The sequence below is a fragment of the Manis javanica genome, chromosome 1, assembly GCF_040802235.1.
Source record: "Manis javanica isolate MJ-LG chromosome 1, MJ_LKY, whole genome shotgun sequence".
In the NCBI taxonomy this organism is placed as follows: domain Eukaryota; kingdom Metazoa; phylum Chordata; class Mammalia; order Pholidota; family Manidae; genus Manis; species Manis javanica.
The window spans coordinates 27,530,337-27,557,433 of NC_133156.1; the positions used below are offsets into that span (position 1 = coordinate 27,530,337).

General features: G+C 47.1%; 2 protein-coding genes across 11 annotated transcripts in view; both read right to left on the bottom strand.

The window, feature by feature from the left end:
• Nucleotides 1–19,285, bottom strand: part of MYOZ3 (myozenin 3) — a 33,808-nt gene extending 14,523 nt beyond the window's left edge. The window contains exons 1-9 of one of the 6 annotated variants that reach the window (XM_073230587.1): nt 19,036–19,283; nt 18,718–18,890; nt 17,213–17,274; nt 11,893–12,047; nt 10,945–10,998; nt 10,709–10,844; nt 10,185–10,347; nt 9,840–9,961; nt 9,414–9,699 (exon numbers count right to left, since the gene is read on the bottom strand). In XM_073230587.1, the coding sequence (XP_073086688.1) occupies nt 9,668–9,699; nt 9,840–9,961; nt 10,185–10,347; nt 10,709–10,844; nt 10,945–10,998; nt 11,893–12,047; nt 17,213–17,273 (723 nt within the window). In that variant the 5' untranslated portion in view covers nt 17,274; nt 18,718–18,890; nt 19,036–19,283 and the 3' untranslated portion in view covers nt 9,414–9,667. Of the gene's footprint in view, nt 1–9,411; nt 10,072–10,184; nt 10,348–10,708; nt 10,845–10,944; nt 10,999–11,892; nt 12,048–17,212; nt 17,275–18,717; nt 18,891–19,026 lie in introns of those variants that run through there. The other 5 variants (XM_036994005.2, XM_036994010.2, XM_036994011.2 and 2 more) reach the window with 5 other exon arrangements.
• A 1,554-nt stretch (nt 19,286–20,839) lies between these two features.
• SYNPO (synaptopodin) overlaps nt 20,840–27,097 on the bottom strand; it is a 35,686-nt gene continuing 29,428 nt past the window's right edge. For all 5 annotated transcript variants that reach the window (XM_073230593.1, XM_073230609.1, XM_073230603.1 and 2 more), the window contains one exon: nt 20,840–23,984. In XM_073230593.1, the coding sequence (XP_073086694.1) occupies nt 23,307–23,984 (678 nt within the window). In that variant the 3' untranslated portion in view covers nt 20,840–23,306. The remainder of the gene's footprint in view (nt 23,985–27,097) is intronic.

The following is a 27,097-nucleotide window of genomic DNA, read 5'->3' on the forward strand; positions in this document are numbered from 1 at the left end:
TGCATTATAGGGATACCAGAAGAAGAAGAGAGAGAAAAAGGGATAGAAAGTGTCATTGAGGAGGTAATTGCTGAAAACTTCCCCAGTCTGGGGAAGGAGATCGTCTCTCTAGCACATGGAGGTGCAAAGATCTCCCAACACAAGGGACCCAAAGAAAACAACATCAAGACATATAATAATTAAAATGGCAAAGATCAAGGATAATGACAGAATTTTAAAAGCAGCTACAGAGAAAAAAGATCACATACAAAGGAAAACCCATCAGGCTATCATCAGATTGCTCAACAGAAACCTTACAGGCCAGAAGGGAATGGCATGATATATTTAATGCAATGAAGCAGAAGGGCCTAGAAACAAGAATACTCTGCTAAGCAAGGTTATCATTTAAACTTGAAGGAAGGATTAAACAATTTTCAGATAAATAAAAGCAGAGAGACTTTACCTCCATAAACCACCTCAGCAGTGCATTTTGGAGGGACTGCTATAGATGGAAGTATTCCTAAGGCTAAATAGATGTCACCCAAGGGATAGACAAAGAGTACAGAATATGATTCATAACATACAAAGAATGGAGGAGGAAGAAAAAGGAGGGGAAAAAAAGAAGCTTTAGGTTGTGTTTGTAATAGCATACAAAGTGAGTTAAATTAGAGTATTAGATAGTAGGAATTACCCTTGAACCTTTGGTAACCACAAATCTAAAGCCTGCAATGGCAATAAGTACATACCTATCGATAATCACCCTAAATGTAAATGGTCTGAATGTACCAACCAAAAGGCATAGAGTCATTGAATAGATAAAAAAAACAAGACCCATCTATATGCTGCCTACAAGAGACTCACTTCAACCCAAAAGACATACACAGACTGAAAGTAAAGGGATGGAAAAAGATATTTCATTCAACTAATAGGGAGAAAAAAGCAGGAGCTGCAGTACTTGTATCAGACAAAATAGACTTCAAATCAAAGAAAGTCACAAGAGACAAAGAAGGACATTACATAATGATAAAGGGGTCAGTCCAACAAGAGAATATAACTATGTAAATATCTATTCACGCAACACAGGATCACCTACATATATGAAACAAATACTAACAGAATTAAAGGGGGAAATAGAATGCAATGCATTCATTTTAGGAGACTTCAACACACCATGCACTCCAAAGGACAGATCAACCAGACAGAAAATAAGTAAGGAGACAGAGGCACTAAATAACACATTAGAACAGATGGACCTAACAGATATCTACAGAACACTCCATCCAAAAACAACAAGATACACATTCTTCTCAAGTGCACATGGAACATTTTCAAGAATAGGTCATATACTAGGCCACAAAAAGAACCTCATTAAATTTAAAAAGATTGATATTGTACCAACCAGCTTCTCAGATCACAAAGGTATGAGACTAGAAATAAACTACACAAACAAAACAAAAAAGCCCACAAACACATGGAGTCTTAATAACATGCTCCTAAATAATCAATGGATCAATGACCAAATAAAAACAGAGATCAAGCAATATATGGAGACAAATGACAACAATAATTCAACACTGCAAAATCTGTGGGATGCAGCAAAGGCTGTGCAAAGAGGGAAATATATTGCAATACAGTCCTACATCAGGAAAGAACAATTCCATATGAACAGTCTAAATGCACAATTAATGAAACTAGAAAAGGAAGAACAAAGGAGGCCCAAAGTCAGCAGAAGGAGGGACATAATAAAGATTAGAGCAGAAATAAATAAAATTGAGAAGAATAAAACAATAGAAAGAATCAATGAAAGGAAGAGCTGGTTCTTTGAGAAAATAAACAAAATAGATAAACCCCTAGCCACACTTACCAAGAAAAAAAGTGAGCCTACACACATAAACAGAATCAGAAATGAGAAAGGAAAATCACTATGGACAACACAGAAATACAAAGAATTATGAGAGAATGCTGTGAAAAATTATATGCTAACAAAATGGATAACCTATAAGAAATGGACAACTTTCTAGAAAAATACAACCTTCTGAGGCTGACCCAGGAAGAAACAGAAAATATGAATAGACCAATTGCCAGCAAGGAAATTGAACTGGTAATCAAATAACCCCATAAGAACAAAACCCCTGGACCAGAGCATTTCACTGCTGAAATTTTTCAAACATTTAGTGAAGGCCTAATACCCTTCCTCCTTAAAGTTTTCCAAAAAGTAGAAGAGGGAATACTCCCAAATTCATTCTATGAGGCCAGCATCACTAATACCAAACCACGCAAAGACAACACAAAAAAAAAAGAAAATTACAGACCAATATCCCTGAAGAACATAGATGCAAAAAAACTCAACAAAGTATTAGCAAACCGAATTCAAAAATACATCAAAAAGATCATCCATCATGATCAAGTGGGATTCATCCCAGGGATGCAAGGATGGTACAACACTCAAAAATCTATCAACATCATCCACTACATCAACAAAAAGGACCAAAACCACATGATCATCTCCATAGATGCTGAAAAAGCATTCAACAAAATTCAACATCCATTCATGATAAAAACTCTCAACAAAATGGGTATAGAGGGCAAGTACCTCAAACATAATAAAGGCCATATATGATAAACCCACAGCCAACATCATACTGAATAGCGAGAAGCTGAAAGCTTTTCCTCTAAGATTGGAAACAAGACAGGGATGCCCCCTCTCCCCTCTGTTATTCAACATAGTACTGGAGGTCCTAACCACTGCAATTAGACAAAACAAAGAAATAAAAGGAATCCAGATTGGTAAAAAAGAAGTCAAACTGTCACTATTTGCAGATGACATGATATTGTACATATAAAACCCTAAAGACTCCACTCCGAAACTACTAGAACTGATATTGGAATTCAGCAAAGTTCCAGGATACAAAATTAACACACAGAAATCTGTGGCTTTCCTATACACTGACACTGAACTAATAGGAAGAGAAATCAGGAAAACAATTCCATTCACAACTGCATCAAAAAGAATAAAATACCCAGGAATAAACTTAACGAAAGAAGTGAAAGACCTATACCCTGAAAACTACAAGACACTCTTAAGAGAAATTAAAGAGGACACTAACAAATGGAAACTCATCCCATGCTACTGGCTAGGAAGAATTAATATAGTCAAAATGGCCATCCTGCCCAAAGCAATATACAGATTTGATGCAGTCCCTATCAAATTACCAGCAACATTCTTCAACGAACTGGAACAAATAGTTCAAAAATTCATATGGAAATACCAAAGACCCTGAATAGCCAAAGCAATCCTGAGAAAGAAGAATAAAGTAGGGGGGATCTCACTTCCCAACTTCAAGCTCTACTACAAAGCCATAGTAATCAAAACAATTTGTTACTGGCACAAGAACAGAGCCACAGATGAGTGGAACAGAATAGAGACTCCAAACATTAACCCAAACATATATGATCAATTAATATATGATAAAGGAGCCATGGACATACAATGGGGAGATGACAGTCTCTTCAACAGATGGTGCTGACAAAACTGGACAGCTACATATAAGAGAATGAAACTGGACCATTGTCTAACTCCATACACAAAAGTAAATTCAAAATGGATCAAATACCTGAATGTAAGTCATGAAACCATAAAACTCTTAGAAAAAAACAGTCTAAAATCTCTTGGACATAAACATGAGCAACTTCTTCATGAACATATCTCCCTGGGCAAGGGAAACAAAAGCAAAAATGAACAAGTGAGACTGTATCAAGCTGAAAAGCTTCTGTACAGCAAAAGACACCATCAATAGAACAAAAGGGTACCCTACAGTATTGGAGAATATATTTGTAAATGACAGATCCGATAAAGGCTTGACATCCAAAATATATAAAGAACTCACACAGCTCAACAAACAAAAAGCAAATAATCCTATTAAAAAATGGGCAGGAGAACTGAACAGACTGTTCTCCAAAAAAGAAATTCAGATGGCCAACAGACACATGAAAAGATGCTCCACATTGCTATTTATCAGAGAAATGCAAATTAAAACCACAATGAGATATCACCTCACACCAGTAAGGATGGCTGCCATCCAAAAGACAAACAACAACAAATGTTGTTGAGGTTGTGGAGAAAGGGGAACCCTCCTACACTGCTGGTAGGAATGTAAATTAGCTCAACCATTGTGGAAAGCAGTATGGAAGTTCCTCAAAATGCTCAAAATAGACTTACTATTTGACCCAGGAATTCCACTTCTAGAAATTTACCCTAAGAATGCAGCACTCCAGTTTGAAAAAGACAGATGCACCCGTTTATGGCAGCACTATTTACAATAGCCAAGAAATGGAAGCAACCTAAGTGGATAAAGAAGATGTGGTACATATACACAATAGACTATTATTCAGCCATAAGAAGAAAACAAATCCTACCATTTGCAACAACATGGATGGAGCTAGAGGGTATTATGCTTAGTGAAATAAGCCAAGTGGAGAAAGACAAGTACCAAATGATTTCACTCATCTGTAGAGTATAAGAACAAAGGAAGAACTGAAGGAACAAAACAGCAGTAGAATCACAGAACCCAAGAAGGGACTAACAGTTACCAAAGGGAAAGAGACTGGGGAGAATGGGAGGGTAGGCAGGGATAAGGGCAGGGAAGAAGAAAGGGGGTATTATGAGTAGCATATATAATGTGGGGGGTAGGGGAAAGGGGAGGGCTTTGCAACACAGAGAAGACAAGCAGTGATTCTACAACATTTTGCTATGCTGGACAGTGACTGTAATGGGGTTTGTCTGGGGGACTTGGTGTAGGGGAGAGCCTAGTAAACATAATATTCTTCATGTAATTGTAGATTAATGATAACAAAAAAAGGGGGGCGGATTACTCCCTGATAGGATAAAATTAACTGCAAATCAATGATTAATGCATGCTTTACATATCCTTAATTTTGATCCTTTAAAGGTTGTCAGATGATCAGCTATGGGAGTACATTTCTCTGATAATATTTCTTTCTCTTAAAAAAAATGCAGTTCCTGTGTGGTGGTCTCCAATAGGTTCTTCACAATGGTATAAAGGTCATATCAAAGTGTGGGCAAAGCGTTTGTTTGTGTTTATACAGAGAATCAAAGACTAATTTGGCTACCCAGAAAACGAATTAAGATATGACATGAAGAAGAACTTCCAACATTAACGTCCTCTGGAAGAGTGACTTCAGAAGATGATCATCAAAAAACTTCAACAAAGATCCTGACGCTGTTGCAGTTGTAGCTGTATTCATCCCACCAGTTCCTGGAGTTGCCATTGGAATGAAGGAGATATCTAAGCTGGCCTGTGCATACAGTAAAACAACAAATTTGACTGGATCTATATTGTCAGAACTCAACCAAGAATTAGGAGAAGTGCAAGTTTCAGTGCTCCAAAATCGGGCAACTATAGACTATCTACTGTTAAAAGAACATATGGGATGTGAACAGTTCCCAGGAATGTGTTGTTTTAATTTGTCTGATTTTTCTCAAACTATTCAAATTCAGTTAGACAATATCCATCATATTATTGATAAGTTTTCACAAATGCCTAGGGTACCTAACTGGTTTTCTTGGTTTCACTGGATATGGCTGGTAATTGTAAGTCTACTTTTGTTATGTATCTGTATTCCTATTCTGTTAATGTGTGTACACAATTTAATTAGTAGTTTGTTAAAACCTATACATGCTTATGTTACTCTACAAGAAGATATGTCAAAGAAATAATCAATCTTCCCATGTTTTCTTCCGTCTGCTACTTCTATAGCTTTTCTTCTTCCTTCCTAATTACAACCCTTAAATAGAATTCGTGCCTCATATCGAATTTACCGAGTATCATAATTCCTCCAGGTGGTAAAGATACCTCGAGACAAGTGCTGGGCATAGAAGCCACAGGGCATAAATCTGCAAAGAAGTAAAAAGCTAACCTTTGCAAACAATATGGCTTCTCTCTCACTTACCAACTTTACATTTCCCTGTATGGCCCCGGAAGATGACTGGTTAGCCAGAGACGGGTAAGATTCCTCAAGGGAGGAACAACCTAAGACAGGCACAGTCACAGGGGGGCCATCAGGTAAGAAATTGGGGATCAACAGATTTGAGGCTCAGAACCTCATCCCCCCTGCTTTGAGAGAAATCTTCTGCATCCATGGATGTTTTGTTACCCTTGTCTAGCTTGGATTAATACTTAGTCTATAGGCACACACCTGATCATCCTCATTTGCCCTCTTACAGCACTAAATTATGTTTTCTACCTTTATCTTGTATCTACCTACCACTTCAGCATTTTATTTAAAAAAATAAGGGAGAAATGTGGGATTCACATATAACTCAAGTATAAAAATCAAATGAATAATCATATCTGGCTTGATTGTTTATAGTTCATGATGAGTGATCAAAACCAAAAGTTTCTGTGATATGACTGCCCTTGCACTGTTCACCATGTAAGAACTTATTCACTATGTAAGAACTTGTTCATCATGTAAGAACTTGTTCATTATGCTTCAGAAGATTAGAAACTGTTGAGAATTAGGCTTGGTGTTGATTAATGATTGTGCATTATGTCCCCTATACAGAATTTTATTGTTGTTAACAACTATTTGATCAATAAATATGAGAGATGCCCTCTCAAAAAAAAAATTCATATGATACCACCAAAGACCCCAAATAGCCAAAGCAATCCTGAGAAGGAAGAATAAAGTGGGGGGTATCCAGCTTCCCAACTTCAAACTCTACTACAAAGCCACAGTAATCAAGACAATTTGGTACTGGCACAAGAACAGACCCACAGACCAGTGGAACAGACTAGAGCACCCAGATATAAACCCAAATATATATGGTCAATTAATATATGATAAAGGAACCATGGATATACAATGGGGAAATGACAGTCTCTGCAACAACTGGTGTTGGCAAAACTGCACAGCTTCATGTAAGAGAATGAAACTGGATTATTGTCTAACCCCATACACAAAAGTAAACTCGAAATGGATCAAAAACCTGAATGTAAGTCATGAAACTATAAAAGTCTTTGAAAAAAACATAGGCAAAAATCTCTTGACATAAATATGAGTAACTTCTTCATGAACATATCTCCCTGGGCAAGGGAAAGAAAAGCAAAAATGAACAAGTGGGACTATATCAAACTAAAAAGCTTCTGTACAGCAAAGGACACTCAGTAGAACAAAAAGACATCCTACAGAATGGGAGAATATATTCATAAATGACAGATCCAATAAAGGGTTGACATCCAAATTATATAAAGAGCTCTCACACCTCAACAAACAAAAAGCAAATAATCCAATTAAAAAATGGGCAGAAGAGCTGAACAGACACTCTCCAAATAAGATATTCAGATGACCAACAGGCACATGAAAAGTTGCTCCACATACCTCATCATAAGAGAAATGCAAATTAAAACCACAATGAGATATCACCTCACACCAGTTAGGATGGCCACCATCCAAAAGACAAATAACAGCAATTGTTGGTGAGGATGTGGAGAAAGGGGAACCCTCCTACACTGCTGGTGGGAATGTAAATTAGTTCAACCATTGTGGAAAGCAATATGGAGGTTCCTCAAAAAACTAAAAATAGAAATACCATTGGACCCAGGAATACCACTCCTAGGAATTTACCCTAGGAATGCAGCACTCCAGTTTGAAAAAGACAGATGCACCCCTATGTTTATCGCAGCACTATTTACAATAGCCAAGAAATGTAAGCAACCTAAGTGTCCATCAGTAGATAAAGATGTGGTACATATACACAATGGAATATTATTTAGCCATAAGAAGAAAACAAATCCTACCATTTGCAACAACGTGGATGGAGCTGGAGGGTATTATGCTCAATGAAATAAACCTGGCAGAGAAAGACAAGTACCAAATAATTTCACTCATATATGGAGTGTAAGAACAAAGGAAAAACTGAAGGAACAAAACAGCAGCAGACTCACAGAACCCAAGAATGGACTAACAGTTACCAAAGGAAAAGGGTCGGGGGAGGGTGAGTGGGAAGGGAGGGATAAGGGGGAAAAAGGGGCATTAAGATTAGCAGACATAATATAGGAGGCGGGGTCACGGGGAGGGCAGTATAGCACAAAGAAGACAAGTAATAATTCTATAGCATCTTAGTATGCTGATGGACAGTGACTGTGATGGGGTATGTGGGGGGGACTTGATAAAGGGGGGAGTCTAGTAACCATAATATTGTTCATGTAATTGTACATTAATGACAGCAAAAACAAACAAACAAACAAAAAAAACATGCCTACCAACCTGACAAGTGTTACCTTTGGGAAGGGAGCTGGGTTTGGAGGACGGTGAAGAAGGAAGGGCATCCTACTTTTATTTGTAGTTGCCTAGTTTTTTTTTTTTAATGTAAGTATATAAGTATGTGAATGTTAAACTATTTTTTAATTTTAAGAAAAATAAAAAGCATTGCTCATGTAGTGTTTTTCCTGCAGCCTCAGACCAGCAGGAAGAGGGGAATGCCTGCCTGGGGTGGAAAGGCAAACCTTGGGCTGGGGCCTGGGTTCCAGCCTGGACAGTGTTTCTGCCTGGACCACCCCAGCGGTGGTGGCAGCAGCCAGGCCGCACGGGAACAGGCTGGGCAGCTTCCAGTCTGAGCAGGCCTCGCAGCTGGGCCCTTGACTGGGAGCCCAGAGCCCTGCATCCTGAGCACAGCGTGGCCTCCAAGCACTGCTGTCCTTCCTCTTCCGACCTCGGTTGGTCTTTCTGTCCCAGAAGAGATCTGGGCTCAGGGCTCCTTGAGACCTTCCTTCAGCTGGTGGGAAGGTGCCTCAGCCTGGCATGCCTGAGGTGTGAGATGGATAGGGCTGTGACCTGAGCTGGCCAGCCTAGAAGCTGGCTGCCAGGCTGAGGGTTTTAAATAGCTGGGCATGCAGGGGCTGAGGGCGCCAGGAAGAGAGAGAGCACAGTCCGGTCTGGCAGGAAACCCCAGAATGTCTGCCAATGGCATGTGGCTCACACAGTGCCTGTTGGGCACAATTTTTCCCCTCAGGGCCTTCCTGCCTATCAGCTCTATGAGAGCAGTCCAGTCACATCCCTCCCAAGTGGTCTCTTCTCAAGGCCGACCACCCCCAGCTGTCAGACACTCTCCACGTGTGGTCTGAGCAGGTGCCAAAAGAGCTGGACTGTGGCCTCCTCTCTGTGGGTCCTCCTTTCTCACTTAATGCATCCCAAGCCAGAGGAGCATTTTTCAGAAAGAGCATCAGACTGAGGAAGCTCAAGGCCTTCCTCCAGTGCCAAGCCCCTGTCTTGACTCCTATGATTTCTTTTGGGACCCCCAAGGCAGAATGTTAAATTTATCCCTTTTCAGTTCTCCCCTATGAGCTTTTCCAGCCATCATTTCAGCCTGCAAATAACAAACACAACAACAATAATAATAGCTACTATTTACTGAGAGCTTTTTACTTGCCAGAAACTGCCTGTGGCATCTCATGCCATCCTCACAACAATCTTATGAAGTAAGTACTATTATAGTCTCACTTCACAGATGGGGAAATGGAGGCTCAGAGAGGTTAAGTTATTTGCCCAAGGTCACACAGCAAGGCGAAGAGTCTGCATTTAGGCCCATGTTGAGGCCCCATGCTCTAAACAACATGAGCCATACTCTTCTGTGGCTCTCACCTCGGATGTCCACTTTTGTACAGCTTCAAAGCCATTTTCTATGCCTCTTCCAGGCCACTGATAAAAGTGAAGAAAAGGTTGAACTGGTCTAGGACTGGGTCTCCCACCCAGGAAAGGACATACACCTCAACGTACATCAAAGAAGTGGCACACAACAGTGATGGAGAGCAAGAAATTAGGCCTGGAGTCAGACGCACCAGGTTTGGGTCCCAGACCTCCTGCTTTCCTTGCTTTGTGATGTTGGGCAGGTTGTCGATACTTCTGAGCAGGTCTCTGCACCGACAGAATAGGAAGAACTGGAGCTCCTGCCCCATCCTTTCTGGAGAGAATCCAACGAGATGTGTGGCACGTTTACCCAGTCAGTCCCTGTACGTTTATTGAGCACCTACTATATTTGCTGAGGCAAGAGTTCTAGCAAGAGCTCCATCACTGTGTATAAAGAGTTCAGGTAGAGCCTGGTGTGTAGAAAGTGCCGAGGCAGGGCAGCTTCTGCTGCGGTTATGACTCCCAACCCCCACCCCAAAGGGCACGTCCCGCCTTACTTGTTGAAATTCCGGTACTCCACCAGGCTCCTGATGTGACTTCGGCCATCGCCCTTGTAGTCCCTGCAGCTGATGAACTCCTGCCAAGGGCAGCGGTAGCCCTTGGGGATGGCCGTGTGGTTGAACTTCTCGCGCGGGACTTCCTTCAGTGGCTCAGCATAGCCTGGAGGTGGAGCAGGTCGCGTGGGAGGCGGGCAGGAACAGGGCCTGGGTTCCCCCTCCCTGGGCGCCCATTCTCCTGCCCACCCCAACATGGCTGAGGGAGGGAAGATCGGAGCTGAGGGAAGATTGTGGAGGGATTTGTCGCCAAATTCCAGCATAGGAGACCCTTCCTTATCCCTGGAAACAGGACTGGAGCAGGTTCCACTCTTGGCTGGGACTCTGGCTCGCTGTGTGACCTTTGGCGCGTTGCTGCCCCTCTCTGGGTATGTGTTAGGGTTTGGGGTGGGCGTCTCCCAGCCCCACCGTGGAGCGCCCCACCACGTCCCCGAGCCCTGCTCCCGCTACTGGCGGAGGCCACTCACCTGGTGCCAGGGCCCTGGGGCTCCGGGCGCACTCCGCCGGGGGAGCTGCCGCCCGGGCGTCCGCTGGACCCCCAGGCGAGGCAGAGAAGATGTGGAGCTCCGGGCGGTAGTTCTCCCCGTCAGGGCCTTTTGCAACCTGGGCACGGGGCCGGCGCTCAGAGGCGGCGACTGCTGCCCACGAGCTGCCCGGCCGCTTCCCCCAGCTTCCCTCCTGTGGGGGCTCCCTCCATACTCACCGTCCCGGGCTCCGCTGTTCCGGTCACCTTCCCCTTGTCGCCTCCGCCCGGGACCTGTGGGGTAAACAGACCGCAGGGAGGCTCAGCACAGCAAGGAGCCAGGGTTCTCCCCGCACCCAAAAAGGGGATGTTGGGGGGATGAGTTAATAGTTGTGCGCTAAACCCAGTGCCTGCGGCAGAGAAATGCTCTATATATGCTGGTTGCTATTATAATACTGACCCCTGGCAGATTCTTCACCTCCCTGAGCCTCAGTTTCCTTCTCTATGAAATGGGAGTGATGACCTCAAAGGGTTCTGTGAGTATTAAATGAGATGATGTATGTGAAGCATCAGCTAGCACTGCTAGGTACATTGCAAAGAGAGGTATATTGCCATCTATTATTCTGTCACATCGCTCCTTCTCAGTCACCTCCTGTCCAGTCCAGAAATTGAGAGGAATACGACTGAGTTCATTAGAAGTGCCTGAAACTGCCCACTGCCTTCGGAAGCCTCAGGATAAATGATTTTTGCCTCCCTTCTCTGTCATCAGACTGTCCCTGTGGCCTTTCCTTCTTCGGTGGGAAGAGAAAAAGACATTCTGTTTTCCATCTTAGACCAAGCTCAAGTCTAATGTAAATCCTGCTTGCTGCAAATTCAGCCCAAAGCACATGCCTACTTTTCATAAGTTTTTGTAGGAGCCGGAGCCCCTTTGTTCCACAGCTCATCTGGCTCAATCACTTTGTGGTTTGTATCTGGGAACAGAGAGCTTAAAAGAAGCACTTCTAGGATCACACAGCAAGGCAGGGGCTTGATCTGATGGGACGATGGGATGCCATAGCTCCCCGGCTGGAGCTTGAGGGACTCCCCAGGGAACAGAGGTCCTTATCTGGCTCACTGTTAGGCTTTAGACTAACCACTGGCCCTCTCTAGGCCTCAGTTTCCCTGTAAGCACAATGGGGGTTTACTTACCGCCTGCTGGCTGGCTGCAAACTCAAAGATGAATTTCTGCACCCGGCGCTGCCGCTTCTGGAAGAGGAGGGATCCCCGGTTGTTGCGTAATGATAGCTCCTCCATCATCAAGTCCTGGGGCACGCTCAGCTTCTTGCCCAGGTCCAGCAAAGGGACTGCAGGAGAGGCCAGATGAGCTCCTACTTCCATACCCTCAGGCACTCTGGGCTGCCGCTTCCCAGAGGACCTCCTCACAACACCACCTGTCATGTTTGGGAATGCTGGTTTCTCCCCACAGCTGCCAGCACTGGGAGTTGTCATCCTGTGGACTCTTTGCCCACCTGATGGGCAAAAATGACTCTTCAGAGTTTAATCTGAATATGTTTGACCCTCAGTGAATGGAGCAGCATTTCAGATGTTCTTTGGCCATTTGTATTTGTTCATGAGTTCCCTGCGCAGCTCCAAGCCCAGAGCTCTGGAAGCGGTGAGAAGTGATCAGATTCCGGATCTCCTTTAACGATAAGCCGCGGATGGGTAAGGGCCATGAGGGAGAGAGCGGTGGGGGCTGACGGTGGGGGCTAGCTGCGTATTTCTGACCGGAGCCCAGGAAGGGCTGGGCAGCCGCGGTGGGGAGGTGGCAGCAGGAGGAGAAGGAGTGCTTTAGATGTGTTCTTTCAATTTAAAAAGTCTTTTATTACTATACAAAACAGCATATAAGAAAGAAAATACCATTATAAGGGAAAAAGAAAAGAAAAATACCACTTCTATCACCTGGAGATAAGCACCTGGATAGTGTATATCCTTTCATACCTCCTCCAGTGACTACATATTCATGTCTGAGTTTTTAACCAAAATGAAATCATGGTATATGTGCTTTCTAACTTGCTTTTATCAATTAAAGATATCTACCTTTCCAAGTGAATACATTTTTGTCTTTTATGATGCCCATTCATATTCAAATTCTCCTCATTGCCTCCAAAATTGGGCATGTAAGGTTTGAAGAGCCTTGTAGCCATTCAAGTGAGATGCCAAGGACAGAGCTGGACAAGTGAGCCTAGTGTTCTCAGGAGAAAAGTGACGCAGAGATGAGAACTGGGGTATGATGAGCTTACAAATGGTATCTGTTGCTGTTCTCCAATGAAGGCAATTGCATTTATTTCTTTTCTCATAGTTGGGACTAGTTGTGATGTCCCTGCAGAGGGTTTGCTGGGCTGATGGCTATCCTTAGTAGTTTTGGGGCCTATCTGTGTTCTTTGTGCTTTCCTCACAGGCAAAATATAACGCTTACATTTGCCCAACAAGGGAAGCCTTTTGGAGGAATGAGTACCAGAATGTGAGGACATTGGTAGGAAAGGGCTGTGTGTGATCAGCACAGCCAGAGTTCTTCATCCCTAAAACCAGATACATTTAGGTTTATATTCCCATTCTGTAACTTGTGTTTTGAGCCAGGAGGCTGGATGAGGTCACCAAGGATATGAGAATGGATAAAGAGATCCAAAGACTGAGCCCAGGTCCTCCAACATTTAAACTGAGGAGATGAGGGGCCAGCTCTGGGGCCAGGGTCGGAGCACCGGGTTGTGCAGGAGGAAATCTAAAGAGTGTGGTGTCCGAAACCAAAGGATAAAGTGCTTTGGGGACGATGGCATGAGCGGCGGGGTGGAAGGCTGCTGACAGGCCAAGTAAGAGGAGGACTGAAAGTGGCCATTATATTTAGTGACATGAGGTCATTTTTGGTAAACTTCACAAAAGTAGTTTCTGTGGAGTATTTGGGTGCAAAAGTGTTCCTGGAAAGGGTTCAAGGGAAAATGGACGAAGGAACATTTTAACCACACCACGAAGAAGCAATGAGCCAGATCTAGAATGTGGGACATTGAGCAGGGCAACTGGCCTGGTTTCTTCAAAAGAATGAATGACATGGGGGGAAAGAAGGGGGTGGGGATGGGTGCTTTAGCTTAAAGGAGAGTTAAGAGGCATAGCTGCCAAATAAAACCAATGGCCCTTATTTGGACCTTCATTAAAATGAACTAGAAAATTGGAAAAAGTTGACTATGAGGCTAGTTATTAGATCGTATTAAATCAATATTACTAATTTTGCTCAGCATACTAAAATCTTCATGGCATGTAAGAAAATGTGCTTTTTAAATTTTTGATGCATGTTGAAACATTTGGGGGATGAAATTACATGCTCTTTGGAACTTGCTTTGGACTCTAGGAATAAACGTGGGGGTGAGAGTGGGGGTGGCCATGGGATTTTCTCTCTCTACTTTTGCGCATGTTTGGAAATTGACTTAACAGACTGTCAAAAAGAGATGAAGAGCTGTTCTGAGGGGTTGTGCTCTAAAGGACCAGGCTGGAGGCTCCTGAGGAACCAGGAGTTTATTTTTGAAGAGGGAGGACTAACAGCATGTTTGTGTGATGGGGAAATGTGGCAATGCATCAGAGAGAGGGGAGCATTACTAAAGGAATGTCCCTAGCAGGAGGGAGGGAAGGGGATCCAGTGTCCAACTAGAAGGGTAGGCTTCAGACAGGTAGGAGGATTGCCCATCTAGCACATCAGGAAGGGAAACTGAGAATCTGGGCACAGAGGCAAGCAAGCAGACAGATGTGGGGAGGGAGCTTGCAGAAGTGTTGTTTGGTTTCTTCACCTTACTTGGTGAAGAAAGAAACAAGGTCAGTAGCGGAGAATGAAAGTGAGGAAGAAGGTGTGGGGAGGGGGAAGGTTGGCGTTGTCTAAGAGAGTACTATGGGACAGAGCTGGACAGGGTTACCAGCAGCTCGGAGGGCTGTTCGGGTGCTGTGAGTCATTCCATTCAACAGAATCCTAAACAGCTCTTAAAAAGAGGTGGTCGATGTTGTTTTTCATTCTTTCAGCAAATACAGAGAGAGCATCTTTTGCATGTTAGGAACAGAAAGAAATCCCTTGTAGGTTAAAAGGGAAAAAAATTAAATTTCAGAAGAATCTATATTCCAAGACCCACTCATATATTAAAAAAATATGTGTTTATGCACACATTAAAAATCTGCTAGGAAAGAGGCCAAATAGTAGCAGGGCATAGAAAGGAGGAGGGCTAGAAATTGTTTGGAATGTTTTTTTTTTAACAAGAAAATAAAATGTACTGCATAATATAAAAATATGAAAGACTATTTATTTATACCTAATACATAATACAAAGTTCCCTGGCATTATATTCTCAAATACTATCCAGATGAACTGAGCTCACTACTAAGGGGAAAAAAAAACTATAGATAAAACCTATTTAACTAAGCAATGCTATTTCTAGTCATTCATTTTGGGGAAGAAAAGTTGAATAAACATGCCCGAAGATACACATACAAGGATGGCCACTACAGTGGGGTTTCAAATTGTGAAAACTGGGGACCGGTCTTGTAGTGGATGCTGCCCCCATGCCCTTTACCACTGGCTAACAGTTCACAACTGCCACCTTCTGCAGAGAGCTACCCAGGGGAACAGCCCCCTGGCTGGAGGTGGGATGGATACTGAGGAGCAGTTCAGGCTCTGGAGGCCCCCACGTGGTTCAGACCGAACTTGGGCTACAGCAGAGCCCACATCCTTGCTTAGCAGTTTCCCCTGCCCTGTCCTGCTCTGTCACTCCTCTTCTCCTGAGAGTGTGACCTCAGTAAGTCGCTTGCAGCAGAATCCTCAGGCTCTATTCCCACCCTGAGATGAGCTTTCATGGCCGCCATTAGAAGGTGTGTATGTCTCTATAAATAGATATACTGTATTATGTTTTGGGGGAGCAAGAGGAGAGGAGGTGGTGAGATAAATAATACCGGGATAGACAGAAGTCTGTGGTACGCTGCTAAGTGAAAAAAAAATTAAGCTAAAGAACCCAGTGTATAGAATTAAGCCCACGTATATATATGTTTATATAAATATGTTTGTACATGAACAGAAGGATTTACACAAACATGTTAACAATGGATATCTCCATTTGAAACTTTCACTTTCAAAGCCATTTATTGTTTTGTCTGAATATTTTATAAAATGGATGTATTATTTGTATAACCAGGTAGTAGCAGATCTGGAGTCAAATTGCAGCTCTACCACTGACTAGATATGTGCCCACCTCGCTCCTCTAAGCCTGTTTTCTCTTCTGCAAAATTGGGGATAATAATAATTTACTGAGTTGTTGTGTTATATAACATAAAGCATAAAAGCTCTTATCACCATAGCTGATACGGTAAGCACATAATGGTGTTTTTATTATTATTACTTTAGAATGGCTGCATTTTGGTGGTGAGACCATGAGATTTTTTTTTCTACTTTTCTTTAGTTTCAACTGCCTTTAATTAATACCCTGGCAGTAGTCAACAATTTATGTATTTCCACTCTGGCATAAATGATGTGTGTCAATATTTGGGGGTCTATAATTAATAACTTAGACAAGACAAAGGAGAAGGCATTGGCTGATTCTTCTAGTTAGAGCATCCGTAACTCATGAAGTTTGCATCTTTAAGCACACAAAATCATGGAATAAAAAAAAAAAATGAGACTTGAAACCAAAAAAGGATGCAAGAACACAACCCAATAGGCTAGAAGATGACTCACATATCAAGTCATACAACGTGATTAAAGGCCCGTTGGAGCTCTGAAGGGGGCACAGCTGCAGCAGTGCCCAGCAAGGGTTTATCAGGGCTTGGCTCACTGTCTGCACTGGAATCACCTGGGCACTTGCCTGCAGGGTGAAGGTATGGCCCTTCCCCAGGTCCACTGAGTCAGAATCCCTGAGGACAGATACTGGGAATCTGTATTTTGAACCAACAAAATTATGTCACTATGATTCACATTAAAGTTTGAGAGCCTTGACTTAGTTGAATTTGTTTTTTGAATATTTCATATGCTGTAAACCAGGACAAATTAACAGACTGCACAATTATACCAAGAGTTCCAAAAAGGCCTTATTATGTTGATAATTAACTAACCCTCCCTGCACCTGCTGTCTCTTGCCATGGGGGCCCAGTGAGGCCCACAGTTACAGTGAGCAGTAAGCAGGGTCCAGCGCTAGGGGAGACTGGGGCCCCAGTCAGGGCTGAACCTGGGAGCGGAACCCTGACAGCTCAGTTTGGGGCTGAGGTAAGACTTGGCTGGCCCAGGGTCCAATCTAGGACACTCAACCTCAACTCTTGGGTATGTGGACTCCAGGGCAAGGCCCCCCTCAAGATTTCAGGAAGCTTCCCAGTCCAGGTGGCAGATTTCACAGGCTGGCCTGGAACTCACACCTGTTTGCCCAGGCCTGGGTCCAGCAGGCTGGAGTGGCCACAGTCTGGGACCAAGAAAGGATGGGATCTGAGGAAGGCATAAGGGCTGGGTCTACCTTACCTGGTCCAGCAAGGTCCCCCATGGCAGCCATCACTGGCCCCTTCTGCTCCTTGGGGATCATCCTGTGGAAGAGAGACTCCCCAAAATGGATGAGGCTGCCTCCATTCCTCCCCAGACCTTCTCCCAGTCCCTGGTTCACCTAGCCCCAGCCATGGACAGCCTTGGCCCACTCCACGGTCTCCAGCAAGGGCTCTCTAAGCTGGAAAGGCCTTCAGGGTCTCTTTCAGAGGAGACCAAGGTCCAGGGAGGGCAAGGGAGATGCTAGAGGTCAAACAGATCTGCTTCCAAGTGGCTGGGGAAGCCCCCCCTTCAGGGGATGGTCCTGGGACATCGGGGCTCGGGGAGGTGGGAGTCTCAGACGACATCGTCTGGTGACTCAGGTGAGCTCTAATCAGAGACATTAAAGTTGGAGGTTTAAGTTGGGGGAAAAGTGGGGTGGATGGTCAGGTGGGGCTCCTGGGGTCAGCAAGGCTGGTCCCCCTCTCAGGCCTCTAGTACTTGATTCTGCGAGGCATGAGGGCACAGATGGGTCCAAGGAAGCTGAGACCCGGCACCCCTTCCCCATCCCCCAGCCCTCAGCTAACTAATATGGTGCTCTCGCCTCCTTCACCCCTGCTCTGCTGCCTCCTCCCAGTTTGCATCTCACAGCTCTTTCTGGGAATCTTGGAAGAGGTTTGCCAGTAAAACGAGGTTCAGAGCCCCAGAGAACCCTGCAGGCCCCAAGTCCATGCTCCCTGACTTGTCCCCAGGAGAGAAAGCAGAGCTCCCTGAGCCCCTGACAGACTGCCCACCCCCGTGCCCCTCTGCTCCACTTCCGGGCTTTCCTCCGCTCCTTTCTTTAGAAAACTGACCTGCCTCCCTCTGCACCCCCCACTTCCACCCAGCCCCAGGTCAGTGGGTTCTGAGCTGGGCAGCATGGAGTCTGATAAGTGACCCTGGCTTCCTCTGTAACTGTGAGTGAGTATCTCTCCAGCTCTGTGCCTCAATTCCCCCAAACCGAGGAGGTTAGGTTAGATCTTGGGACCCATGGATGGTCCTCACAGCAGCCACAACCCCCTAGAACTGTGTGCAAACGTAAGCATGTCTGTGGGCACTTTGAGTAAGGGTCATGAGATGGTTAAGAATGCTCCCACTGTGACCACTCAAGGCCCCACAGCCCATGGATCTGTTACTTGAAAAATACTCCCCTTATAGAAATTCACAGACATTGGGACAGGTCCCTCATTTTATAGACAGGGACCCTGCTTCCCTCTACTGCCTGAAAAGCTAGAGTCCTGAGCAGAGCCATTATCTATTGCCCACCTTGAATCCTAGTCACCCCTTCCCATTTAACCCACAAGAACACAGAGCTGAGCAACCCTCCCTTCCCCACCAGGATCCAGGCTTCTGTAAGGCCCCACACCCCTCAGACCCTCTGCAGGCCCTTCACCTGCTTGGTCTGGGGACTGGTTCATCTCCTTTGCCCACTCCCCACAGCAACTCGAGCTCCCCTAGGATCCTGATACCTGAGCAGGACCGGATGTCAGACCCTCAAGATTAACACCCCTGTTGGAAAGCAGAGTGGTCGGTGCCTGGGCAGACGGTCAGCAGTCAGCAAGCAAGGAGTGCCCTACAGCCAGCTCTGGCCTCAGCTGACAAGAATCGTTTCTGCCGTCTTGTGGCTCAGCCTTATTTCGGTCTGCAACAGGATCCAGGGACAGATGCTAAAAACACCGGGCCCCAGGGAAGACAGGTGCCCCGGCAGCAGGCCCTTGCAGACAGAGTGCTTGCACACACACGCACGCACGCACCCACACACATACATATGCACACACCAAAGTCACCTGGAAGTGCTGGGAGTCAGTTGCCAGTGACTTGAACTTGTTAATTGTATCCGTGGTGCCTAGAATGGAGCCCGATAGGAACTCAACAGATCTTTGTTGAATGAATGGATGATGGATTATCCTTCAATATCTCTGTTTGACTTATTTATCCCTTCTTTCCTCTTTTCTTCTGCCTCCCTCCTTCTTTCCTTCTTCTCTCCCTCCTTCCACCTTCTCACATTCTCTGAGCATCTCTCTATGGACTGAGAATAAATAAGGCGGGGCTCTGTCCTCAAGGAGCTCAGCCAGGCCCTCATCAGACCCATAAACAGACTCTGTGAAGCATCATGGGAAATGCTCAGGAGCACCCCGGGGAGAGTGCCACTCACTCGGCCTGGGGGTGGGGTGGGGAAGGCTTCTCTTAGGAGGAGACATTTGAGCTGGGCCTTGAAGGCTGAGTGGGAGTTCACTGGGCAGAGAGAAGGCCAGAGCATTGCAGGCAGAGGCCGCGTTTTGTGTAAGGATGTTAGGGGCTTGGCAAGTAGAGCGAGAATGGGGGATGGGGTGGAGCTGAGAGATGAGGCCAGACCGGTGGGCAAGGGCCAGTTAACAGCAGGCTCTTCAAAAGGAAAGTGTGCTTTATAAAGGGCTGTTGAAGAGTTTCAAGTGGTATAATTGTGTGGTCAGATTGGCATTTTCCAAAGATATCTCTGGCTACCATGTAGAAAATGTGTTGGAGGGGGCCAGACTCGACGTAGGAGGCTTTCTCTGTGATCAGGTGAGAGCTGGGGTTGGACTAAGGCAGTGACAGGGGCACGGAGAGAAGGAGAGGGGCTTGAGGGGTTTTGAGAGAATCACCAGACCCTGTTGAGAGACTGGATGAAGGAGGTGAGCTCTTGTGTCCAGCTTGAGTGACTGAGGAAGGTAACAGGGTGGGGTAGGGTGGGGCAGGGGCAGATGCGGAGTTCACTTTGGGATGAACTTGGTTTGAGGGGTCCAGGACTGGGCTCACAGGTAGGCAGGGGGATATTGCACTCAGGAGAAGTTCTGGCTGAAGATAAAGATTGGATCAGAGGCACACCAACCATTCCCAGGGACAGACAGGTGGGACCAGCAGGGATGCACTGGGTTCAGGATAGGGACCCCATGTATCTGTGTGCAGGGACAGACTGCCCAAGGGCATATTTCTGATCCTCTTAGAAGAAGAAGCTCTGCTTCCTGCCCCCCGGGCCCCTCTGCCCAGCCTCTGCTGGGCCTGAGTTTCTAGAGAGGAAGGTAAGGCATGTTCCTAGGGCAGGCTAGCCTCATCTGGTAGTAGAGCCACAATCCCCCTCTCTGGGCAAAGAATGCCCCTTCAGGACAGAAGCACTCCTGATGGTTTGAGTCTTGAGCTCACTAGGGTGGCCTAGACTCAGATGGAGCCCTGCCCTGCCATGAGGAAGCAGCCCGAGCTCTGGGCTCCGACCCAGCCTCGTCCTGCCCTTTCCAGTGACAGTGCCCTGTGGCTAGGGCTGAGCAATGCTACCCTAAGACCTCACCTAGCCTAGCTCACTCATTATACAGATAGGGAAGCTGAGGCCTGGGGAAGGAGTAGGCTTCCCCAGGGTCACCCAGTGAGCAGAAGATAGGACTAGGACTCCAACCCAGGGACATGGGCTGTGGCCCAGAGTTTTCCTATTGTTGGCCATCTCACCTCACAGTTACCACTTCCCCAGTTCCCATCTCAAGTGTATCAAACAATCTCATTCACCTAGAGTCCTGTGGATTGTTCCATGGCTGGGGACAGAGGAAGGGCTTTAGATGAGTTGAAAATGACACAGGAGGCAAAAGGGTGCAGGAAGCATTTATTGACGACAAAAGCTGAATTCTACAGGAGCAAGAGGCAGGAGTAAAGCAATCTCTAGTGGGTTAGAGGAAAGGATTGGGGAAGAAGGCAGTGAGAGGGAGACAACAGTCAGACAGAACTGCAGCTTTGAAAAGCTACCTCCTGCTGGCTCTTTGAGGAAATGCAGGGAGAAGTGGATTTTCTATGCCATTGCATGAGCCAGTGGCCTGAGGGTATCTCTTCTCTGAAAGAAGCCCTTAACCCCAGTCTCCCATGCTACAAGGGACCCTGAAGCAGATAGGGCCTTCAGTCAATTGGTCACTTATCACTGACTAGGCAAGAGCATCCTCTCATCTTCCTGCCAACGGGGCCTGTGTTCCCAGTCCTTAGGCCCTAGGGACCCTCTGGTATCACTTCTTTATTCCAAAGTGCCCACCCCCACCCTCTCTCCCATCCTGACCCCAGCTTTCCCTGGCATCACTTAGGGCTTCCAGGTGTAACACCACCCTGATGTTAGGCCGGTAAGTCTACCCCTAATCCAAAATTATACTTTGTTCCCTCACTGCTAACAACATCCTGATATCCTTTCACCCACATACCTTTGATCCTCAGCCAATTCCAACCCCCTAAACTCCACTCCGCTTAGCATACTGAAGCTGATACTCTGAACCTCTAGAGGGCACCAGCAGCCAACGCTGGAAGCTATATAGAACTCAGCCACGTTTGTCACCATGTCTCTCCTGGGGACTGGAATCAGAGCCACCAAGGTTTAAGGGACAGGCTAAGGACTGCAGCAAGGCTCCCCAAGGGCACTAGGGACTAGGCACTGGCTAGACCTGAGTGCAATGGGGAAGACAGGGGCAGAACTGTGCCCACTCACTTGGGCCTGATAGGGATGTTGCCCTGCAGCAACTGAAACTAAGGAGGGGGTACTTCGCAAGGAACTAGAAACACAGGCAGACTCTGGTCTAACCCCTCACTCACCCACCCAAACTCATCTGCCCTTGCGTTCTGCCCAGCCAATCCACTACTACTTTTCCTCCCTTCTTAATCCATAGGATGCATTTCAGGACCAAAAGAGCCCTCAGAAGTCATCTGACCCTCAGAAGTCATCTGAGCCAATCCATTCCCTACTAGAATCTCCTCTATGCATCCTGGCCACTGCTTGCATACCTCCCATAATGAGGCCTCCCTCTTTCCAAATGGGCAACCTCAACCTCAGGGCAATCAGGTAAAACCATAGACAACACATAGCTCCATATCAGCTCTTCTTTCCCCAGTTCAGCTTTGAGACTGGAACCTGCCATGAAAGGGCTCAGAAGAGAAGAAGGGTTGGAGGCAGTGATAACATTCCTGAAGGCCCAAGTACTGGGCCTGGGGTGGGAAACCACTGCCTTACAGCTCTCTTCTTTGGCTACAGATAGGACACCTTGGACACTCTGAGCTGGGGTGGAGAAGAGCATGAGAGGGATCTGGGAGGAGGAATCTTCCCACTTCTTTTCTCCACAGGGGCCAGCGGGCACCTTGAGGTGGCCTGGGAGACCTCTCTAAAGGTCACTGTGGTAAAAATAGAGCTTGTCTGGGAAGGGATGGAAAACAGCTGTTCCTGCCTGGGACTTGGTGCCAAGGAGGCGGATGGTCAAGCCAGCCTGGACGGGGAACTTAGGATCTTCTAAACACACCCCTGTTTGTCAGACTCCAGAGAGCTGAGCCAGGAAGGGAGGGAGGAGAAGTAGAGGAGTATGGAACTCTGGACTGCAGCAAATCTCAGGGTCCATATAGGCGACACCCTGCCTCTGCCACGGTGTGTGTGTGTGTGTGTGTGTGTGTGTGTGTGTGTGTGTGTTGATGGGAGCAGGAATTAAATAATTAAATGTCTGGAGATCTCCTTGGCCAAAGCCACGGTGTGTGTGTGTGTGTGTGTGTGTGTGTGTGTGTGTGTGTGTGTGTGTGTGTGTGTTGTGTGTGTGTGTGTGTGTGTGTGTGTGTGTGTGTGTGTGTGTGTGTGTTGATGGGAGCAGGAATTAAATAATTAAATGTCTGGAGATCTCCTTGGCCAAAGCCACGGTGTGTGTGTGTGTGTGTGTGTGTGTGTGTGTTGATGGGAGCAGGAATTAAATGTCTGGAGATCTCCTTGGGAGGAGGGGTCTTGGTCAGAGTCACACAGCACGGGGTGTGTGTGTGTGTGTGTGTGTGTGTGTGTGTGTGTGTGTGTGTCTGGAGATCTCCTTGGGAGGAGGGGTCTTGGTCAGAGTCACACAGCACGGGGTGTGTGTGTGTGTCAGCTGAATGATAAGAGTAAGAGCTAGAACCCACCGCAAGCCCAGACGCCCCTCCTCTGACCCTTTATCCCTGGGGCTGGTCACACAGCACGGGATGTGTGTGGTGCTGGGGTCTCCCGAACCCGCTGACTCCTCTTCCGGCTCTGCCCTCCGGGGGTGGGGATGGAATACGGGCGGGAGAGGCTTTAGGTGCAGGAGGCCTCGGCGGGGAGGCTGCCACGCTTGAGCCTCAGGCTGCCGTTCCACCCGCGGGGGCAGATGTTGTACCCAAGGATGCCGGGCGATTTAGCCCCGGAGTCCTCGGAGTCAAGGGACACGTCGGAGTCTGTAGGCGAGCGGCGGGAGGGGAAGGGCCGGGGCGGCGCAGGCAGCGGGCTCCGTGGGCTGGCGCAAGGCGAGGGCCCAGCCGGCAGCGGGCTCCGCGAGATCGGGGCAAACGAGGCCCCGGGAACCGCGGCCGGGCCGGGGCGGGCGGGCAGCGGCGAGCGCATGCGCGGTGGCGGCGGCGGCGGAGGGGCCGCGGTGGGCGGGGAGAAGGGCCGCCGGCTCTCGGCACCAGCCGGCCGCGGGGAGACGCCTTTGCGCCGGGCCGCGTTGATGATGTTTCGCGCCAGGAGCGCCTGCAGCTGGCGGCTGGGGGGCCGTGCCTCGGTCTCAGGCCTCAGCGGGGATACCGAACGTTCGCTCCACGAAGGGGACATGGGCGGCGGCGGCGGCGGCGGCGGCAGCGGCGGGGGGCTGCTCATGCTGCTCCCGCGGCCCGGCTCCCACGGCCCCAGGCTCACCCAGCCGTCCAGGCTGCTGGGGGGCCGGGACGCACCCGGCGTCCAGGGCGGGGAGGTGGGCAGGCTCTCCCGGCGGTCCTGGGGAGAGAGCAGAAAGGGTGGGAGCACGCATTAGTGTTACGGTCCTCGGTACCAGCTTCGGAAGGAGCCGAGTCTGACTTGTCCATCGTACAGAATCGGGCGGCCAGCGACAAAGTCGGGTAATGCCTGAGTAAGACGCAGGTGCCCTGACTCTCAGCCTGGATTCTTTGAAAAAGCCTAGGCCGCCAGCCCCATGCGCTTACCGGAAAGGCAGATGACTAGTGGTTAAGAATACTCGCTTTGGACCCCTTTACTAACTAAATGAACTTGAGCAACAGAAGCCTCTGGGCTACAGTTTCCTCCTCTGTAAAACGGTACTCCTATCAGCGTATGTATAAGGGTTTTTGTGAGGATCAAATGAGATAACTCATGTAAAAGAATATTGCAATGTACTGGAAAAGAGTAAGTGCTAATAGATCTAAGTTACACGCAGATGGAACTAACCAAAGTGGTTCCCTGTTAGGAAGTGGGGTGAACAGTTTAGGGCACACAGCCATTAGGGTAGGAATTAGCCTTTTAATGTTTACTTTCTATATAGTTTAGGTTTTGGAGCCATATGGATGTATTATGTATTGAAAAATTAAAAACACAAATGCTGATAATTATTATTAAGGTTGGACTTAGGGAGAGGCCCTTTACCATGTTGCCATGCTCATGTCCTAATATTTCCTTGGATTTCTTGGGCAGAGAGGAAGTGCCCACTCAGGTGGAAACACGAAAGGAAGTTGGATCATTCCTCCCCAGGCAGCATACTCCCTTCACTGGACTTCTTGACATCGTGGGATGGGGAGTGTGGATTCAATGAGGCCAAGTTGGTAAACGTCTTGGAAGTTATGAAGCACTGCTCTGCTATAAGCTACCATAGCTGTTCCCTAACTCTTCAGGGACTTCACAAGTTTCAGTCTCATCCTTTATTTCTCATTAGATCCTCACAACAGACTGGTGAGGTAGCTGGCATTATCACACCCATTTTACAATGATGAAAATTAAGTTCAGAGGTAACTGTCTGTGTTCTGCCCCACCAGGAAATGCGTGTGTGTGTGTGTGTGTGTGTGTGTGTGTCTATCTGCTGCTCAAAGGCCACAACATGCTTAAGCAGTTTAAACTAGTTTGAAAGTACAGGGCTTGGGAATCCATGCCCAGCATGTTATCTGCTAAACCATCCTGTTCGTCTGATCGGAGTCCAGCAAGAAACCAGGCCACCCAGTCTTCCATCCAATCCAAGTTCACCAGCAGCCATCCCTCAGAGTCCAGAATTGGTCAGTCTACTCAGTGTCTCCTACCCAGTCAAAATCTAGAACCACTCATCAGATCCATTTTCTCATCCAATCACCAATCAGTCATAGGCAAGCCTCTCATCCCACCAGAATCTAATTTCTCCCAATCAAAAGGAAGCAATAGACACAAAGTATATGCTTCTTTCAAACAATGCAGCAGCTGCTAAATGAGCCCTGCCACAGAAGTGGAACCCTTTAACCTAAAAAGTAGGGTTGTATAGCAGTCTGAACAGATTTTCCATGGGATGATGGAGTGACCCTTCAGGACCTTCTGGAGACATCCACAGCCCCAATCTTCAAGTAGGAAAGTTAAAGCCCAGTGTGGTGGGAGCCACCCCTTTGACTCCCAGGGTCAGAGTTGTGTGTATGTGAGCCAGAGGCACTGGACACTGCTCTGGGAGACATCTCAGGAAGCTTTCAGTCAGCCTGTCTGCAGAAAATGAGGCCAAGACTTCATGATCCAAGCCTGTCAACAGCACTCAGCCAGGAGGGGCTGTGCTAACTGAAATTGCTAAGGGTGTCTCTGCCTTTGGTGCCGCAAGAGGAAGGCAGGCTAGGGCCAGCAGGTGGAAGGAGTAGCACAATTTACTTCTGAAGCCTGGGTTGGATTGTTGTGGGCAGCTCCTCATCATTTGGAGGTGAGCCAAGAGCCTGACCTCATTGGAACTGCCATGTCTGGGTACTGAATCAGTGTGTGCAGGGAGGGGAGGTGGAGTGCACAATACTAAAAGGCTGCTGTCACTTTCTGACAAAGATCTCCTTGGAAATGCACATGGGTATAAATCCAGAAAGCAGCATCCCCTTAAGCCCCAGCACCTCTCAAAACAGGGCATGTGTGTGGGGTGAAGGCATGAGCACAGCAGAGTCAGACAAGAACTACCAGAGACCACTCTTAGACTGCCTTCTGCAAAAAGGGAAACTAAGGCCCAGAGGTGGGAAGGGGTTGTATGAGGTTACACACACAGTCAGGTGCAGATCTGGGACTAGAACCCAGTTCAGACTTTTGATAGCAAGTTGTTCCTCCCCACCAGTGGCAGAAACTCCGCGTTTTCAGGAGCCAGGCAGTAACGAATGTGGGAAACAGCCAGATTTAGATAATAAGCAGAGGGGAAGCAGGGAGCTCGGCTTGCCATTTCAGTTCCACTTTGAAGATCTCAAACAAGCATAGACCACAGGGGGCTATGGATCTCCACATGCTCTACAGCCTTTTTGGCCAAACTCGGAAGGAAGGAGAAAACAGAACTTGATTTCCACAGGATTCTGGCTCCCTACATGCTAACCAGGGAAGAGAGAAGGCAGCCCTCACTTCCACACGAGCACACGTCTGAACCCATGGCAGATTCAGAGACACAGCTGATCCAGGCAGCATGTGGAGACACAACAGCACATTCGCACCAGGAGCTGAGCAGTCTGGTCCCCTTCTCAGGCCAGAATCAGGGAGGGAGAGGGCCCTGACCAGCAGCCGGGGAGCGCGGAAGAAAGAAAGAAGCAAGACAGATTTGAGGCAGAGTGTATTGAGAACAGGAGAGAAAACAAAGTTGGGGGAAGAGCTCAGCCAGCCTGGCTGCAGGAGCCGCAGGATGGAGGGTAGGCTCTTCTGCTGCTGGCCCTCAGGGGTGGAAGGGAGCAGAGGTCTGGGCAGGGGCTTCACTCTGTCCTGGAGGCCCTGGCGTGAGGGAGCTGAGCTCACTCACTACTCCCCTGTGCATGCCTCTACATCCTGGGCATAATGAACTTACTAGGAAGGCACCCCCTGTTCCCATGGAGACGAGCCCAGAGCTCATGAAAACATCAGCCTCAGCCTAGCATGGGTACCGCCTCCACCACCCCTCG